This window comes from Phoenix dactylifera, chromosome 1 (genome assembly GCF_009389715.1).
Source record: "Phoenix dactylifera cultivar Barhee BC4 chromosome 1, palm_55x_up_171113_PBpolish2nd_filt_p, whole genome shotgun sequence".
Taxonomy (NCBI): domain Eukaryota; kingdom Viridiplantae; phylum Streptophyta; class Magnoliopsida; order Arecales; family Arecaceae; genus Phoenix; species Phoenix dactylifera.
The window spans coordinates 36,286,919-36,307,164 of NC_052392.1; the positions used below are offsets into that span (position 1 = coordinate 36,286,919).

Genomic DNA, 20,246 nt, shown 5'->3' on the forward strand with positions numbered 1-20,246 from the left:
TTTCCACCTTAAGTTCAAGATACACAGCTCCTCCTTTGCCTGCACATTTTGCTAATTGATACAAACTTGTAATATTTTGCTGACTCTTCTATACAAGAAGGATGTTAAGATATCCGGATATTACGTGCTATGTCACTTGTGCTTTTGGAATGAAAGGAACGCCTGGATATTCAAGTGTACGCAGTTTAGTGTTGGAGAGGGGCATGTTGAATTGTAAGGACCTTTTCAGAGCATGCATCATCTGTAACATTGACATTAAAGAATTGGTGGTATTGGAAATGTAATCTTTAGCTGCATTTATGCAGTCATGTTTTCTAGTGTCTTGGCCATTGTTTAGCATCTAGAGGAGAATAGGACTCTACAGTGGGCGAATTCTTGATCTTATGGCATGTCCCCTTTTGTGTTCAGAAGCAAGGATGAGCTATTTCCAATATGATGCCACTTTTGTTTCCATTGATAAAATGAAATATATAATTGTGCGAGAAATATTGGTTTTGTTAGGCATTTAATTTCAGTCTTGACTTATCTTTGACCCAAGTCACTTCTAGACATGATAATATGGTATTGGAGGAAGAGATACTGCTCTGCTGCTCTAATAATGTTTTATGTAGGTAGAGGCGAACCTGGTGAATGCTACATGGCATCAGAACTGCACTGAATGAATAACTAACCTGGTGCATGCTACATGGCATCAGAACCGCACTGGATAAATACCTACAATGGTTGGCGCATGTTCCATGGCATTAGAATTACACTGAATGGGTAATTGTTTTGCTTGATGATTTGATTATGTTATCTCTTGTGTTAAGCTTGCTAGACCTTAGAAATCAGAGTTAGTTTGTGAGGAAATCAAGAATTGACAGTACTTCGAGGAGAATAGGTCTCGGTAATTTGATCCAAATTGTCCTAATGTTTCTCTAGTGAATCCAAGCTTGTTGGCTGATGACTTTTTGAACTTCAAAGAAACAACATTGTTTTTTAAAGATGTAGTTACTTGTGTACTCGGGTTGATGGAAAATCGGGAGGCTCATACATAAATTAACTCGTCTTGTAGATCTTGTTGTGGTCAGTTGTAGTCAGCTTGCCCCTCTAATACTATATGCATCACTTTCCAAAAGGATTTTAGCAGCAATCTTGTAGATTTTGTTGCACAAACTTATAGGCCTGTGGTGGGAAAGAAGACTAGGGTTGCTGCATTTTAAAATCAGAGGGATAAAGGTCGCCTTCCATGCATGAAAAAAATGTTTGGTCACCCTACAAATGTTGTTGCCTGTAATATTCCAATACCATTTGTAGAGTTTTGGAGCTAAACCATTTGTCCGGGAGCTTTATTACAGGCCATTAATTGCAATGCTACCAAATATTTGCCTTAGTGGCCGGTATAATTAAATGAGCTCTGTCCCCCTCAATCAACATTCCTCTAGCAGGAGGCATATCTAGAGGAGTGCAATGATTGTTTCGCCCATTTGTTGAGGTAGAAGTTCCTCAGTTCTTGTTTGACTTTGAAGTCAGATTCTAGGGTGTCTGTGCTGCTGTCCATAATGCTGGCAATATGGTTATGCCTCCTTCGTATCACTGTAGTCTGGTTAAAGAGTATTCTTATGAGCCCCACTTAGCCACTGTGGTCTTGACTTCTGGTATCAGAATGCCTCTTGCAACTTGAGTAGTTTATACTACTTTGATATCTTGGAACTAACCATCCCTCATCTGTTTCTGTTCATTCACCAACGCCCTGTCCAATTGTTCGCAGATCCTAGCCTTTCCATCTCTATTATTGTGCCATGTAAACTTTGGTCCAGAAAAGCCCAGACCTATCAAGGCGGAAGCTTGCATGAAGTTCCTGAAATCACTATTTTCCCGTTGTCTTGGAAGGGCAATCCTCCTGTTTTCTCTTCGCATGATAGGATGCAACTGATGAACTGAAATCCTGGCAACAGCAATAGGAATGTTCAGATCAGTGACCCTTGCCAACTTCATCTAGAGGCCCATGGTTGCTTGCATGCACAATGGCCAACACCTAGAGTTGAGTATCGAGGAGACAATATGCCATCAGAAATCGGAACAAATATGAATTGGATATTAATATATCCATACCTTTATTTATTTTATTTGATGAATATAGATAGGAATACAGATATTACTTGGATACAAAAATTCGTATCTATATTTATTTTAAATGGATACAAATACGAATCAGATACAACAAGTATAAATTTAAATTTGGATATAAGTTAAATAAATAAACTTTATGATCAAATTATCAAAAATTACTAATTGAAAAGTAAATCAAGTTAATACTAATAGTATGTTAGTGTGGTCATTTATTTTTATTAAAAATTTATAAGTACTATATAAAAGTAAATAGGGTTATAAATAGAATCAGATATTCGAATGTGGAATAGATAGTTATTTATCCATATTCATATCAATTTTTTTTAATGGATATGAATATTATTTGGATGCTCAAACTTTTATTCATATTCAAATAAATTTAAATAAAATAGATGCGGACGAATATTATCCGGTTTACTTTTATCCTTAAAAATTTGGAAAGACTGAATTGTATGCTGACGATAAAAGTTCTGTGCGGACGCCCTCCCAACCAAAAACATTGACAGCATGCCTGATTAGGTTTTATTCGGTCAGACCATCATCCTTTTAGTTAAAAGTAATTCTACATGAAAGTTACGTGCATTACACTCTCCCACGCTGTCACAAAATTGAGAGGGAACTGGGATTCCCATTTACTGAAACTTTTAGATTTAACTGGGGCTGTTCGGTTGTCAAATTTTACCAAAACAAGTACTGAAAAAAATCATGGTGCGGAAATTAACGATGTCATGAAGCTTGAAAAATAGAATTTATTAAACACAAGCCTTCCTCTCTTGCTCTCTTTTTTCATAAAACTTGCTATAGAAAGTGATGTTTTATGGATATCTGTTTTAACAAAACTCACTGTCGACCAAACAGTGATAATTAAACTTGAATGTCATGATCAAACATTCATTTGTTCTGATACATACCATAGCAAAAGATGTTTTAGATTGCCAAGGAACTGACCTTATTAAAAAGAAAAAAGGAATTGTTTTTAATGAATAAAGTTAAAAAGAACAAACTCAGCAAACCCGACAAGATTGTAACTACTCTCCAGAAACAGATTGTGGACAGCTCTTCAAGTACAATCCACCAAAGCAATCCACACTCAACCTGGAAAGGGGCCCAATCTTGAGCCAACTTGCAATACGAAGTCATGCTAATATTGCAAACTAAGGCCATTTATGCACCATCTAGTGATTTATATGTCTAAATTATGGCCAATTTGTTCTTGAACGTGTGCTCCATATACTACATTATTGTATTGCTGGATGCAAGATCCGCCGAACCGGTACCGGAACCCATACTGATCGGCGGCCGGTACAGTTCGGTAACCGGTACCATACCGTAACCGGTATTTTTTTAAAAGTTTTCAAGAATATTTAATTGGTAATTACTCTTTCTGAATTTTTCAATGATTTTAAGTCTAATTTGATATTTTTTTGATGTTTTCTTAATATTTTTTTAATGTTTCTATGATTCCGGTTTAACTTAAATGATGCATCTTATTGTTTTAAAATGATACAAATCATAAAATGATTAGTAAGATGTTGAATGTTACAAAAAATAATATAAAATATTCTCAAATTAAATAATGACATGAAAATTATAAAATAATACAATCAATTGCATATAGTTAAAGTACAGCATACATACCGATGTCTAAAATTGGATCGAGTGGCGATGGTTCTCGTAGATATCAAAATCATCAGTATAATCAGAAGGCACATCAACTGCCTCTCTAACCAAGTAGTATTGTACTCCTAAGCAAGCGTCGGATCTGCCTCGATGATCTGAGTCTTTGCCCTCTCCATCATGTGATATAGAAGTCCATCTGAGGATACCTCTCATTGTCCACGGCCTGAAGCACTTTATACAATGGTCTGATAGCCTTCACTATTGCAGTGGCCCGTTACGAGAATGTCTGGCTCGTTACCAAGTCCTCGACACTACTCCCTTCAGTGTCAGTCCTCATATATATACTTTCCTGCCACTCAGGATTGACAAATATATGACATAAGTATGCTTTCTTTTCAAGAAGGCTATCAAGTGCAATATAGTTAGTAGCAAACCGTGTAACTTCTGATCTTAAAATTTCTCTTCCTGCATACCTCTTTATTAGTAAAAGGACCCATGTATGGTTATAAATAACCTGGTAATGGTTTGGGTTGTCTCCACTGTCTGCTGCATGCTACGAATCTTTGTAATGACTATCAACATGAGGTCGATGCAATGTGCAACACATGAGGTCCAGAAAATATGTGGTCGTCGCTCCATCAAGATCTTCCAGGCGGTCTTATATTGTATCCCTTTATTAGTGATGACCTGCATGACATTCTCCTTTCCTACCTAATCAATCACTTCCTCCATTAGTTTGAGGATGTACGCGACGTCGTGCACCTAATTAGAAGGGTCAACCAATTTGTGGAAGAAAATCTTCGTATCACAATATATCAGAAAGTGCTTTGTTTGGTAGGACTAGTCCAATCATCACACATCATCGTTATTCTATATGTGGGCCAATTGCTCTTGTAGGTGGCAATCAATTTCTCTAGCTCCTTATTATTGTTAAAAAGCTCACTGTAGATGTCCTTCGAGCTTGGAGGATTTATATTGGAATTGGCAGCCTGTATGGCAAAATTGGCAGACCTATAATGCATATTATTTGTTACATTCACTGGAATGTGGCTGAAGTGGAACTAGGATCCAATAACTTGTCACATATCCTTCTTATCTGTCTTCAGCATTGAGTCAACCCTCTGCTACTTCGAATCTCTACTGGGGAAGGCATGTGGATCGAAATTATGGATTGTTGCTCTTGATGAAATTTCTCTAGATGACTTCTTTTTACTACCAAAAGCCTCCAGTATGGATGCAATTCAACCACTGCCTTTGTTAACGGCTTTCTAGACTGAGGAAGTTCTCCTGAACTTTGAATCTGCCCTGTTGCTTACAGAACTGGAATCTGACTCATAGTACGAGGGCCCAAATCAAGCTTTATGTTTGGCCACCTCATCCTACTGCCACTAATCATCCAGGCTCGCCTGCATGGCAGCTTGGATCTGTGCTTTCTCGTCATTTGGAGCGGACACCTCCTCTAACTCTCTAGAGTGATAGCGAAGTGCTTCTTCATCACCTGTCGAACCTCATATGGGCATTTTTGGCACATAGATACGTCGGGATAACCACCAACTAAGTACTGCTTCAACCTAGTTACCTTTCCTCTTTTGAACTCTTTGTTGCATCAGTTGCACTTTCAATGTTGCCAATCCGAAAGCATTTGCCCATGATCACGGCCAATTTTACGCTCTGGCTTCATTTCTGCAGGTTTATCAGGTACGTCAGTTTATCAATTATTTAAAAATAGTAAATTTTGTTATGACGAAAATAATTTTTTACCTCAAAAAATACATCTAGTTTATCTAATACATAATACTAATTTTTCATATTTTTTTCTTTATATATTTTTAATAATTTTTAAATTTAATAATATGTTTAAATATCATAAATTCATAAAAATATAATTTCTAACTCAGAAATTACTTTTAAATTATATAACACGTACTACTAATTTTTCATAATTTTTTGTATTATTTATATATTTTTATTTATTTTTTAAATTTAAAAATAATATTTAAATATTAATATTTAAAAAAATTAATTTCAGCTCAGATTCATATAGAACCCAATAACAGATGCTATATATTTTTTTTAGGCCCTTGCCATGTATCAAAGTTTACTTATTTCTCAATTTTTTTATATTTAGGCCTAGGCTACTGCGCGCATAATCATATCAAAACTTGAATAAATCGATACCAAATTTTTATGGAGAGTAGATTGCATACCCCTAAATACGTTTCTAATTTTACAGTTTTTTAATTTTTATTTATCTAAAAAATCTATTCTTTAATAAAAAATATATTTTTAATTTTTTAAAAATTATATATAATCCAAAAATTAAATTTTTTTATGTCATCATGTAAATCGTCCATAGATCTACAATACATAATAGCCAAAATTGAAAATTTAGCATGATCTTCCTTTATTTTACAATTTTGAGCTAACTTTTCAAGCTCCAAAAAAAGAAGATAGAGGAGAAAAAACATACCTTATTTAAGCTTGGATCATCCTTCTAAGTTGCTGAATCGGCGAATTTTTTGAGTGTTTGAGAAGGGAAAGCAGCGAAAATCTCTCTGCCACTTTCATTTGCTGTTGGAAAGACCTTCTCGAGCCTTCCCAACTTGAATCAAGCATCAGACAAGTGCACAGTGAGGGGCCCGGTTCAGAACCAGGTTGACTCGGTGCAAACCAACTAGTTCGCACCCAGTTTGATCTGAACCGGATGGTTTCGGCCGGTTCGAATCCTTTCCAGTTGATTTCGGTCGGTTTGGGACCAGTTCCGACCGTATCGAACTAGCCGGAACCGAAAATAATAGGCAAACCGACCTGATTTCGCACCGAATCAGCTCAGCACTACCCAAACCGGGCAATTCGGCAAACATTGACAGGATGTGAATAATATAAGAAAACTGATTGAAATCAAACCATGAGCTATCTTTCATGGCACACATATACTCACACATATGAAGAGGAAAAATAAACCAAGAAAAATGGACGAAAGAAAAACATTGGTCTTCTAAACATTCCACTAAAACTGAGTATAGACATTGATAGATCACCAAACATGAAAGAAAATTATATTACAATTGACAAACATTTTACAACACACGTAAAAAAAATGCTCAAAAGAATCATTCATTGCTTTTGGAGCTACGTCCAGCACCAATGGGAACGTAACAATGCCCCCAGTTGCCTACAAAATTGAATGAGTTGAAAAACTACATTCATCCAAGACCCATAACAAACCGATGAAGTGCGTAGATGACAGGTTCCGCTTGAGATGCAGAGTAAAGAATGATTGTGTAAAGCATAACACTATCAGTATTTGTTCATAACATGCTCAATGTGCTATAATCCCAGAAATTGGGACAAGCGATCTGAAATATTAGCTATTACAAACCCAGCAAATACCTGCAGATACAAATATAGGACAAAAAGAATGGATTAACAAATAAACATGCTGCAAATCTGAAACTTGAACGAGCTAAGCTGTGAAAATGATCTATTCATATACAGCATATATACTTTTGTGCGCACACTTGCAGCTCATGGTGCAAAATGTAAAGCAAGATTCTCTTTGGCTGTAAATATTAAGAAGAAAGAAGTAAAGGAAAAATGGAAAAAAAAGAAAAGAAGGAAAGAAAAAGCAAAAAAAAAGAATGAAAGGAAAGGAGGGGAGAAAAAAAGAAAACAAAAGGAAAGGCAGAAAAAAAAGGAAAGAAAGAAAAGAAGGGAGAAGAAGAAAGGAAAGAAAGGAAGAAGGAAGAAGGAAAAGAAAGGGAGGAGGAAGAAAAAGAAGAAAGAAAGAAACAATGAAGGAAAGAAAAGAAAGAAGAAAAAATAAACAAAGAGAAGAAATAGAGCAAAGAAGAATGGCAAAGAGACAGAGGATACCTATCGGAATCCTCAACCAGAATGGCCTCTAGGATGGGGCGAGATAGCATGGTTCTTTGGAGAAACCGGGGCACCCTCATCCCACGAGATTTAAAACCTTGACTAGAATATAATTTCAAATAAAACAATTTGAATGTGGCAGAAAGAATATATATTTTTCAGAATGCACTCATCAAAATTTAAAGCAGATTCCGTGGGCTACACAAATTAAATTTTCATCCAAGTTGAAAATTTAGAGTCGACAATAAAGTTTCAAACAAGAAATTGAACATATCATTTCATTAACAATCATGCATTTTTTGCCTATGATTCTTATGACCCTCACCCCTAAGCGAAGAAAAATAGTATCTACAGTTAAGTAATTCCCAATAAATGTCAATCATATTCATTTTATAATAAACAATATATGTACCTCCATTGCTTAAGCAGTAACACAAGGCAAGCTGCTTGGACATCTAGATAAAATAATAAAGTCTAAATTAAAGCATACATATAGTCACGCTAAAAACCACCATATTGAATTACCTGAGCTGACCCGAGAATATAGACTGCTGAATAGTGCCGACCATGAATGACCATATCAGCAACCATGGCAAGTGGTATAGTGAGGGACATGCCTAAGGTGGCCACCAGGGGCGTGGTCCAAACAACACATAATGCCCTACATAAAGATCATCCTTCATCAAATGAACAAATCTATGTAATAAACATAAAGTTCAGGGATGTCTCGCACATACCAGAAATAGTCCGAGAGTACACTTCCAACAAAGCCATTAGCAAGAACAACTTCTTCCATTTTAGCTGAATGAGGTATCGTGAACTTGGGTTCAATCCCCAATGCAGTCAATGGCCACACTATAAAGAAAACAAAAGAAAAATAATACATTTACAAGAGTATGCAACAAAGCTAACGACAGATGGTTCAGTGGTTGCACTATGTTCAGAAAGGATAGTGATATATCACTCCAATCAGAGAGAAAAAAAATAGGACAATAGATTGATGATATTGGAGAGCTTGAATCCTCTTCATTTATCATTAAACAACAATTTTGTCATGAGAAGCATCCAGATGGCGGCCTAATTTAAGATATATTCATGATCATTTTGCATTAGATCCTAGGCCTGTTGCGTTTCAAAAATAAAGGGCCTGCCTGGTTGCCAGTAATAGGAGTTTTCATCTAGCTGGGGTTGCATGCTGCTATAGTAACAGCAACTTTAGTCATATTCTGATGTTCGTTTGCATATGTGACTAGTTAATGTATTTCAAAATATGACATTTGGGTGATTGTATCTGCTCATATAAAATACATATTTCATGTAAGTTAAGTGTGAGTACTGCAGCCTTAGTAACTACAACTAATTTATGACCATTCTAAACAGAGGGCAGGTTACTGTAAATGAGGAGTTGTTGGTAATTTACATGGTCCCCGCCAAATTTTAGTTAGTCAAGCACAGGAAAACTCATTTTACCTAGTGCAACCATGCCACCAGTTACTTGCGATCAAACAGGTTCAAAGGCCAGTATATTTTCATAAGAACGGGAGAGGACTAATGCATTAGCAGAACTGCCATAAGATGATGATCTTGGTACTTTACGATGCCAATATTACTAGCAATTCTATAGATTGTATCATGTACATATATTAGTTTTTGATATTCAGGCAACTCAAAGGAGTTTGAAGTAAGTAATGCGCTCTATTATCTTTTTCCACTTGTTTAATCCTCCCAAAGGATGCCCCATGGTTCTTTTCCCGTCTACAAGTACTAGGTATTGTTGAGCAAATGTAGTAACTGTAATGAATGCAACATTTCGACAACTCATAGATCAATTAATTTGCAGGGTGCTTTTGTGATCTTACTATAGCACATGTTGTTGTTAACCACCACCAAATGACATGTTTCTATCTATCATCCCTGTGAATACTGGGGTGCATCTTCTCTTTTTCCGCTTTTTTTCTTTTGGTGTGGGTGTGGATTTTTTTCCTCTTTTTTTTTTTTTGGGGTGGTTGGGGGTGGATTTGCAGGTGGTGCTTGCAGGATTGGTTGTTTATGACTAACATGATAGTTGAGCCTTACCAAGCCACCATAGAGCTACAAGTGTAAAGAGTCCAACATATCCAAACAGCTTTTGAACATCGATTCCTTGCCCTTCCTCTCCTGCAAACTTTTTGAGCAGAACTGCAAAAATAATGTTCCTGAGATTAGTGGTAGCCCAATAGTCCATTTAACCGATTAGTGATTAGAAGAATGCAAAGGATAATATCCAACCAGTAAATAGACCATATGTCAAAGCTGAAAGAAGCCCAAAAAGATCCCCTACAAGAGACCTTTGCCCATTCCTGCGCATCATAGAATGCTGAAGCTCAAAGTTTGCCCATTACAAACATAAAGCTAAGAAATTCTTTGGACATGAAAATGACTAAACTAAAATATTATAGAAGTTGTAGAAAGCATATTCACAAGTAGCTTAGCTTAAGTTCATTTAATATAAATTCAAGAAAGCACTCTCAGCAAAAGAAAAAATAAACAAATGAATCCTTTAAAAAAGCATGGCAGAAAACTTTTCATCCCAAAGTAAACCAACCACATATAACACGCATATAGAAGAGCTTACCCAGAGGAGATCAACTGTGACTCATCCGCTGCCCACGTCTTACCCAGAGTTGTCATAGCAACACCGGCCATACTAACAAAAACAGCAACTACTTTTGCTATGTTTAGGGAATCTTGGCCCAGAATTACACCGATGAAAAGAGTAAAGAGTCCTGAAGTTGAAGATAGTACAGTAGTACTTGCAACACTAGTTCGTGCAAGCGCTGCATTTGACAAATACTGTATTCATCCAACATGAGAAATTTTTTAGTATCTGTTGCTAGTTTAATAAGTAGATTTACGAGTAAAACTCATTCATTCATCAAAAAGAATAAATTGTTGAAATAAGAAGATAAATGAGAAAAATAGATAAGAATCTTTCAAGCAGAAATTTGATAAAGTATTTTGTTATTTCAATAAAGGAAGCGGCAAACATTTTTCAAATATATCAAAAGATAAAAATAAATAAAACAAAATAAAAATAAACTAACAAACATTCATCTTTTCACTTACATCAAAACTAAGTTTTACAAATCTAGCAGGGAAAAAAAGAGACAGGATAGGGTTATTATAATCAACAATTCCTTACACCAGCCCAAAACATAAATAAAAACAACATATGGTAACAAAATAAATACTGCAATGATTGTAAAATCTTACCTCTGTGACAAACCAAAGAGGGGCAAGATAGCATGCATAGATTGCAATTTCCCTAGTGGTTAACGTTCTATTCTCTTTCAGCACCTCAACTTCAACTTCAACTTCATCAAGTTTGACAATTAATGGATTTTCCTCTTCTTGTACGGAATGTTCTAGTTCACTGTCTTTCTTAGTTAAAGGGGCTTGTGATTCCATTTCCAAGATTTTCTGCATCCCACCAATTTTAAGAGAAGAATCCAGTCCAGATGGAGACTTGATGATGATTTCTGAAATTCTACCTCTTTTAGAAGAATGCCTTTTCAAAAAATTACATAACCAATCTTTGATAAATGCTATTGGTAGATAAACAACCATGAGAGAGGCCCCCAAATAAGTAACTGCGAATGGCTGTTTGTAGTCTGTGAATATGCCCTGCAGGACAGTGGTAAGGATATTCAGAATTTACAAATTAAAAGCAATTATGCTACAGATATCCAAAAGTCAACGAATCAGCTCAAAGAGTAGACCAGCCTTACAAGCCAAATATAGCCCAAAAGAAGTTAGTTTCTGCGTTCTTATCAGGTTGAATTTTCAGGAAGGGGTTTAATTCCACATGATTTCATAAAAAAACCAACACAACATACTAGGTTATCTTTCAATAACCCCCCTTGAATCATTTAGCTTTCCAACTAGCTACAAATGTACCAAAGTCTCATTAATCATTTAAAAATAATTGTTAACAGGCCACCAAGATACATCGTGAACAAAACGTAGAAATTATTCCTTTTATATAAATAAAAAAAGCTTGTTGTTTAAGGCCTTAAGCCATTATGACTAAATTAATTGAAGAAATGTAACTAAGTTGATCCTAGGATATGCTTCTTCCAACAAGTATCTAATTGACTGGATCACCTTGACAGCTTACACTTTTCATGGAATTAGTTCCTCATTGATGCCATGCTACTAACAACCATTTATGATGTTTGACATCATTTGACAATTGAGTGATTCATGCTTCATATAAAGTGAATAACAAGATGCAATAAAAATGTAATTCTCAACCATATAGAGAGGAACAAACTTAGGCCACATACATGTTCACCAATATCCAATTCAAAAATAGACCAAAGAAATGGGGAAGGTTTAAGAAGTTACAGCATAAAAATGATGAAGAACTATCTCCCACTATGGAGCACTAAGTACCTACTATAGAGTATGGCTTTCGCTTTTTGAACTTTTGAACAACCTTTCTAACCAAACTTCTAATATTGCTACTGCTAACTAATAATACCAACATCGCATGATTTCCATATTGCTACTTACTATACCTTTGATTTTGTTTTCTTAAACACAAATTTTGCATCCACTTAGTAAAAAGGAAACCAACAAAAAGTATTCTACTGAAGTCGCAATCTCGATTATAAATCCCATACAGGTACCATGTTGGTATTGTGTCAATACGCCTGATACTGAATCTAGTTCGGCATACTGAATCCCCATGCTGAGTCTCGGTTTGGTATCGATATGATAAAGTATGTCCACTTTGGGGGGATATGCACTGGTACAGTGAACCTTGATTTTACTTGATATTAATATATTATATTTCATATTATCCATAAAGATGCTCCATGGTCACTTCAAAACCTTTCATTAGCACTTGCAGTCACTCCCCCACCCACTCTCAATTCTGGGAACTAAGGTTGAGCCTAGCATCCTTAAGCTCCTTAGCATGCCAACTGTTGATATTAAAATCTTGATTCCTTGTGTAGAAAACCAAGGATCTTGGAATTCATTTCCTGATTTAAGCTTTCATAAAGCTAGACAACACTTCCTTCTCATAGAAGGGTGGACTCCCAACCACCAGTGAAGTCAGAGGTCTACATTCCAGCAATTCCTGGTCAAAGGTCTGCATTCCAGAAATTCCTGGGCAAATGTCTTTGACCCTTATTTTAAATATAAGAACTGGATTCCAATCCACCTCTATTGGACCTCCAAATTTTAGACCAACAAGCTATCTACTTAACCCAAAAAAATCACTTGTTCCCTGTAATTCATAGCTTATACATCTACTTCTCCTCCTTACCTTTTTCTTCTCCCATAGCCAGTACTCAGTTCCGCTTAGATTCTAGCCCAAGATCCCACTGCAGTCTTAGCAGTAAGAAGATTCTATTCAGGGTGTTGAACCTGTTTTTGAATCTCTCAAGAAAATCACTCCAGTACTTGCTTCCTAAGCAGTTTCTCTCTCCCACTCAGAGAGAGAGAGAGAGAGAGTTGCTTCTCCACACCTACACAACTGCACCGAAGTCCTCTTCTGTGCCTCGGGTAGCTAAGCTTCCATCCAACATTTGCCAATGGACATGTTGCAATCTCATTTTTATCCTTAAGCATTATTCTCATCATAACATCGTTTAAATAACTGTTTACTGGCAATAACTCATAAAAACCATGATGACTCATTCCATCAACCCTTCTAAATTCCAATTGCTCAATAATTGACTCCATGTTGGATAATGATTTTTCATCTGTAAGAACAAGCCTTGAATGGGCCGTATTGGACTGAAGTCGGCAGGCCCAACCGACTTCAGCCCGTGGTTTGAGGAGAAGCCAGAACAGAGGATTGCGAACGCGATCCTTTGCTCCATCTTTCTTGGTGTGATAGGGGCCAGATCCGCGGCAGCCCCGTAGTAGCTCCACGGCTGCCGATCACGCTCAACCATCGTGCGAATCACGACGGTGAACGAGCCACGACCCCTTCGAAAACCCTCCTATAAAACCCCCTCGACCTTCTAATCAATCCACCCCTGACGAGTTCTTCTTCTTTCGTCCCTCTAGCATCTGACATACCGCCGCAACCAAGCTTCGCCACCTCAGATCTCCTTCCTTTCTCTGGATTTTTCTTTGGTTGCCCCTGTTTTCCCTATTCCGAGATCCATCTTCCCATTGGGAGCTGTCGTCGTCGGGAGACCCTTCGGCTCCGCCACACCCTGATAAGTTCTCTTGCTTCCTCCTTGGCCGAAGGAGCTGCCACCTAAGGTAGCTAGGAGCTTTGCCCCTTTCATTTTTCCCCTCTCTATTCTCTTGACCGGCCGAACCACCGTGGTACTCACCTCCGGCTGCGCCATCGCACCACCAAGAACCGCTGGCCAGGCCACTGCAAGGCCATCGACCACCCCTTCCAGCCTCTCCTCCCTCTTTCCCCCTTCCTCCTTGTTTTGTTAGTCAACGGGATGAAGAACCCTATTGGGCCGTGTTTATTCATTTTGGGCTCTGTTCATCCATTGTTGGTCATGTCCATTTTGGACCGCGTTCATCCCCATTTGGGCCAAGAGAAAAGAAAATAGTACCCGACTCTCCTTAATCGAGTGGATCTAAATCTTTTTCCTAATAATTGATCCGAACCACTTGGACCGAGCCCGTGATCAGGATTAGACCAAGACTTGGATCGAGTCTCTCTCTAAGCCTCTCTTTTGCTAAACAAGACCTAGAATTATTAGTTCAAAGCCCTACCTTTCTTGTTGCTCGGATCCAAGTTGACCCCTGAGTGGACGCTCTGCACCACCTCGATACCCGGGCGGTAGACCGGCCATTACTTCAACCTCAGCTAGATTTGACTATTTTTTATCTTCACCATTGAATCCTCTTTGCTCAGACCGACCTGGGCAGTTGGGCATAATCATCTGACCAAACTGATCTAGGGACATGAGGCCATTCTCCAGTAGTGTTTAATTTGACTTCTGAAATGATGTTAAAATTAATAATATTTTAATGATATTAAACAGGTGCACCTGATTCATTTATTTAAAGTGGGATTTAAAGCGAGAAGAGATAAGTGACCTAATGCTTCAAAGTGTGTTTTTCAAATTACTTGGTAAAATAATTATTAGCTGATTAAATTATGATATCTGTTTTATACTAGTTAAACGGGTCAGGCATGTTAATGTTATGATAATAATCATTTTAAAATTATGTTATATGTTATGAAATCTAGAAAATACGACTGGATAAATTATGAAAAATCTGTTTTGTATGTATGCATTCTCAGCATGGCTATAATCTGGCCTGCCAATAGAGATTATTTGTTGGCCTTATCAACTGGTAATATGTGAGAAACTGATTTCAACACTATATCATTGGTGATTAAAATAGTGGTAAACATTGTGCCACTGATAGTTAATAATAGTGATTTTTGGAACTTTATGCAACCTATGCTATTGAATTACGTAGCCATAGCCTGATGTTGGATTTTTTATATCAGTTTATAAAAATAATAATAAATTTCAAAAGAGAAATATGTATTATTGATGATTTATTTCATAGTCAATATTTTGTGCTTTAATTAAATATTTGGTGTGCTTTAATTAAATATTTAGCATGCTTTGACCCCACTTGAGGTATTGTGTTACTTACTAGGCTAGTGAAGCTCATTATCATATTTTTTCTATTTTTCAAATCCAGATGCATAATCGCACGGGACTGGAAAGTGCGTTAGATCTTCTGAAGATATGTTCAATTGATGGCATTTTAGTCAGATTAGTTAGAGTATTTAATTTGATTTATGTTAATAGTTAGTATATATTGGCTTATGGCATTTTGAAACTATTGTAAGAACTATTTGATTAAGTTATTGATTAAATAAATTTTCAGAAATTATTATTACTTTCATATGATTTGTAGCCTTGCATATTCGTATGGTCCGTCGTACAGGCATGCCGCATCTATTACGCCCCGGGTTCAAGGCGTGACATCATCTTTATAATTTCATTCCTGTCCTTAGCAACTTCATGGAGTTCTCCAGTTTTTTTTTTTACTTTTATTCTGCCATAGAAGAGGCATAGAATTCCAAGTTATGAAATTTCACAGAGTTCTTAACCGAAAATATAGAAAGTCCAAATTTTTAACTTTAGCTAAACCACACTCTGTCCCTTACAAAAAAAAAACACCTTTGGATGACATCTCCACCAATTCAGACCAACAAAATTAGGTACTCACAAAAGGAGCAAAAAAACTAAATTTTTTGAAAAGGGTTTCCATAAAAACCCACAATTCAAAGCACGAAAGACATGCAACAATAGATAGCAAACAAATTGAAATAAAACGATAAAACACACCAAAAAAAAATGAAATTTTTGGAAAGGGATCCCGACCTGCGTCACTTCCGCGGAGGTGACCCATATAATAACAACCGCCCCGATGAGAAGCAACCCAGCGTTGTACCTCCAACCCATACCTCTTTCTCCTCCTCCGATCCAGCAACACACAAGAAGAAGAAGAAGAAGAAGAAACAATCCAAACCCGAGCTCCTCTCGAGGAACGAAGAAGCTCAAAGGTCACGAAGATCTAGGCGCCGGCCAGTCAACGCCAATCCACACCAAGCCTCCTCGCCTACGAGAATCCCGCGATCCGGCCCCGCCAGGCCCCATTGCGAACGGCGAAAGCTCAGCTATCGAGAGGCAGAGATGGAATTGCGTCGGTTCCCTTCTTCCTCTCGTTTGGAGCCCCTCTTTTCTTCTCCTTTTCTTTGTCGGCAGGAGAAGACCGAAGAGAGGAGGCGGAGTCGGGAACCGGATCCGAAAGCAAGGCGAAGCTAGAATACCGGTTCGGATTTTATGGCGGCATCTGAAAAAATAGCGGTTGTTTCGTTAATGTCAGATCTGGGACAAAATCTTTCTTCGCTTCGCCCCCTCTTATTAGTCTCTTCTTCTACTTGGAATTTTTAGGTGGTGGGGTTGGGCGTCATAAAACGAAAGGAGAATGCGTACATTCATTATTAGACCGGCCCGGTCAAAGAGTTGGCACCTTTCCTTCATTCTTCTTTACCAATTTAAAGACATTTTTAACCGTAGCTTACCTTTCATGTGACAAAAATAAATAAATACATAAATTGCAAATAGAAAGAGTTAATGGAGCCAATCCGATGATCCTGATGAATTCTATCACATGTAACGTCCTACTATTTTAAGGGACACTCAAACTTGTTGCTTGGACTGCATGCTTATGCTTCAAGAACAATTCTGGGTTCAATTTGTATGCACAAAAAGTTGTCTCCTATCACGAGTTGAAATGAGATTGTTATGAATCACAAAATTAGGGTTGATACATTGGATTGTTAAACATAACATTGCCAAGATGGATCTAAATTATTTTTTTATATGTGCATGATGGGAACCCTGAAGCATTTGCCATACTTTGAAGACACTTAGGAGATAACGTGGTGCTAACTTAGCGTCAACTCAAACAAATAATATGAAAAATCAGAATAGAGAGTCGGAATTATTCATTATAAGAGAAATTCGTGACACAAGAGCATGCAAACAAAAAACTATTTCTATTTTTCTCAAGCTTAGTCTGGCAAATGGAAACATACATAAACATTTGAGAAAAACATAAAACAATATTTTAATTTATTTCTTTCTTTTCTTTTCCCCTTAAAATTCTATCTTAGTCTTTTTAGTACGATCATACTAAAACTTAAAGAGAGGAGACAATCTGAGAAAATGAAAGAACAAGTTCAACAAGAAATTTGGCAATTGCCTTTTTTGTAAATTTTTGTTAAAATAAATTGAATCAAAGATATTTCAAGGAGAAATATAAAAAATTGCCTGCTTCCGAGGATGATATTATCTAAGATGTTAATAGCTAGTTTGAGAATGGCCAAGCAGAAGGCTCTTTGACTTTACCTACTTGTTCGTTGAGATGCTTGATGTATATCATTTTAATATGCGATTTATCAATTTCATCATAAAAATTTGTATCCAAACAAAAGAATCAAAATTTGTCTTTTTTACTGTAGAATAGAAATAGGTTTAACCAGACCGATATTAGTTTGTCATTTTTTGGTAGGTTAACCGAAACCATCTTTGAAAATTTGCCTGCTTGTCTGGTACTGCCCAATTGATTCTTTCAATAAGGGGATAGGACCTCTCTCTGTTATCATAATATTGTTTCTTTATGGTCAAATAAAGCTTTTGGATGGCGATGTTTGGTCTCCTCCAACTACAGGGGAAGGTCCCCAGCCTCTATCTTTGCCAGCTAATTATTATGACATGCGGAGGGTGATGTTAAGATTGTGATGATGATGGATATAAAAGGGCAGGAAAGAGCCCCATTACTCACGCATATGGGAAAGTAACCGGCAAACATACCATCCAATAATTCTTCGGGATTGTTACTACCAAGCAGATAGTAACAACATTCTCAATCAGTTTGGAAAAAGACACAAGAGAGAATGGAGAGCATCCCTACCAAAGAATATTATGAATCAGACAATGGATTTTATACTCGCTATCACCACCTGGTGAGTTTGGTTAGAACGGCAACGGTGTTCTGGTTCCAGGCATACTCCTATCAGAAAATCATGAAACAGTTTTTTTTTTTTTTTTTGCTAAAACGGATGATTCATATAATTCTAGTATGAATACATCTAATAAAATCGGAAAACAACAAGTTCCGGAGTGATTAGTTATATAAAAGGTCATTCAATCTGCAGCTCCGTTAGTTTCTCTAAACACGTGCTTGGATAGTATCCTTCAAAACAGACCAAAGTGACCGAAAGGTGGAGCTCATCAAAGCAAAATGCAGTGAATAGAAAGTTCAATTGGAGAACAGAGGTTTCTCCTCTATAGTAAATTGCTTCAAGATGTAGTCATGCACTACCCCACCTTGTTGAGGTAGGTCCCCATAGTTCTCATAAATAAAGAGCTCAAAGCTCCTGCATATTAAATCCGATCTAATAAATAATAACGAGGGAATACCTACGTTTTCATTAAGAAAAAAAAAATAACCCTTCAGAATTCTTTGTCCATTACTAGGATGATACAACCAATAACTTTGAGCTTGAATAGCTTTTAGCACTTCATGGAACAAAGCCCATGTTCTTTGAAAGGATCCAATTGGACCCAACACACCAAGCAAGTGTTCACGTATAGGTTAAAAACTGTTGGATATGAGCTAGCTCATATGATTGACCAGAGCCCACTCTGTCTTGCATAATTATGGACCCAATCTCCTGTATGATGGATCTAAAAGTAGAAGCACAGCACCTCTGCCAATTGGTGTCATAGGCAATTGAAAAAACATGTTAATTTCATTAGATTTAGGTTACCTGAAAAGGGTTATATTTACTTTGGGTTCTATATTTTATGGATGAAACTCCATTCTCTATATTTTAGGGATGAAACAACATTAATTAAGTGCATAAATGAGCTAATAAAAGAAGTTTCCAACTAAGACAGTAAGATGGTACTAAAAAAATTCACCTATGACTTGTAGTACAAATTGGCCTAAAAGCCTAAGCATAAAATTGTATATACTTGGGTGTGGAAATGTTTTGGGCTGCCTCTTTTATGCACAAAAAAAGTTAATTAGACCCACAAGATGCTGATTTGGTAATTTAATAATCAACTAACCCTCTAGTACTGAAACAAAATTCATGAGTTGCACCAATTCCCTTCTACCACATGGCAAGAGAACTATCTCTAGGCACATAAGAAGAGCCCCATGGCATTAGTCCTTGAGTAAAAGGCCCATGCCCTGACACTGCTTGCTGTCCTTATCAAGATCTGATTAATTAAAAAGTGATAACAAGATTACTTACTGAATTCTTGTCTCAAGTCCTTAAAGGGCATTCTTATTACTGTAGGCATCCCATCTTGTTCCATTCATGGTTAATTTTAATAGCTTCAGGATATCTGCTTGTGTTTCTAATATGATACCATTAGCTTCTTTACACCATTATATAACATAAAACTCTTATTGTGTTATGCTATTCCAAAAATCCTTGCACCCTGCTGAAGATAGGCTAATGAAGAAGCAAAGGGCTTACTATTCCTATTCTATTCTCATAAATTACCATGCCGCCACTTTGTAATACCAAGTCCACCCATTTGTACGAGGAAAAAGAATCATGACATTAAATTACCATTACACAGAATCTAGGATGAGTTATGACACCGATAGGTAACGGTTCAGAGACCCAGCAGCTCCAGAAATATTCCAATCTGATTCTGATTCTGACCTAGGCATACTAAAATGATTGCCATTATTTGTATTAAACCAATAGTGATTCATATAAGCTAAATCTTCTAATCGGTAAATGGGCTAAAGAAACATTTTTCATTTAATTTGTGGATAAAACCCAACACAAAATATTGCACTTCAAAAGTTGTGGGATGCTTCCGATAGGCTTTACACTTTGCAGGCATCATTGGGAGGTATTGCAGGATGCAGAGTTTTGTGTCGATAATGGCTTTCCAACTCCTCTTTTCTCTTTTCCTTGGAAAAGCGACTCTTTTCTCGTTACCTGTTCGAGCAGTTCATATTCTTCTAGAGGCAAGTGAAAGGTGGATAATCTTGGATAATGAAGCCATTGATCTGCACATCAAGTAATTTTGCAGGGCTGCAACATCAAC

General features: G+C 36.9%; 1 protein-coding gene across 1 annotated transcript; it reads right to left on the reverse strand.

Annotated features, from left to right (window-relative positions):
• Positions 1-6,711: 6,711 nt before the first annotated feature.
• On the reverse strand, positions 6,712-16,506 carry LOC103715896 (uncharacterized vacuolar membrane protein YML018C). Its single transcript, XM_008803687.4, has 8 exons — positions 15,984-16,506; positions 10,861-11,271; positions 10,223-10,440; positions 9,877-9,947; positions 9,685-9,786; positions 8,346-8,463; positions 8,134-8,269; positions 6,712-7,125 (listed from the first exon to the last, which is right to left on the reverse strand). Exons 1-8 carry the CDS (start codon positions 16,062-16,064, stop codon positions 7,063-7,065), a joined length of 1,200 nt encoding a protein of 399 aa, XP_008801909.2. The 5' UTR covers positions 16,065-16,506; the 3' UTR covers positions 6,712-7,062.
• Positions 16,507-20,246: the final 3,740 nt, after the last annotated feature.

Coding starts and splice junctions, on each gene's coding strand:
- LOC103715896 (XM_008803687.4), bottom strand. CDS start 16,064: ATGGGTTGGAGGTACAACGCTGGGTTGCTTCTCATCGGGGCGGTTGTT. Junction 9,948..10,222: donor TCACAGTTGATCTCCTCTGG/GTAAGCTCTTCT, acceptor TATGATGCGCAG/GAATGGGCAAAGGTCTCTTG. Junction 7,126..8,133: donor ATATTCTCGGGTCAGCTCAG/GTAATTCAATAT, acceptor TTGTATCTGCAG/GTATTTGCTGGGTTTGTAAT.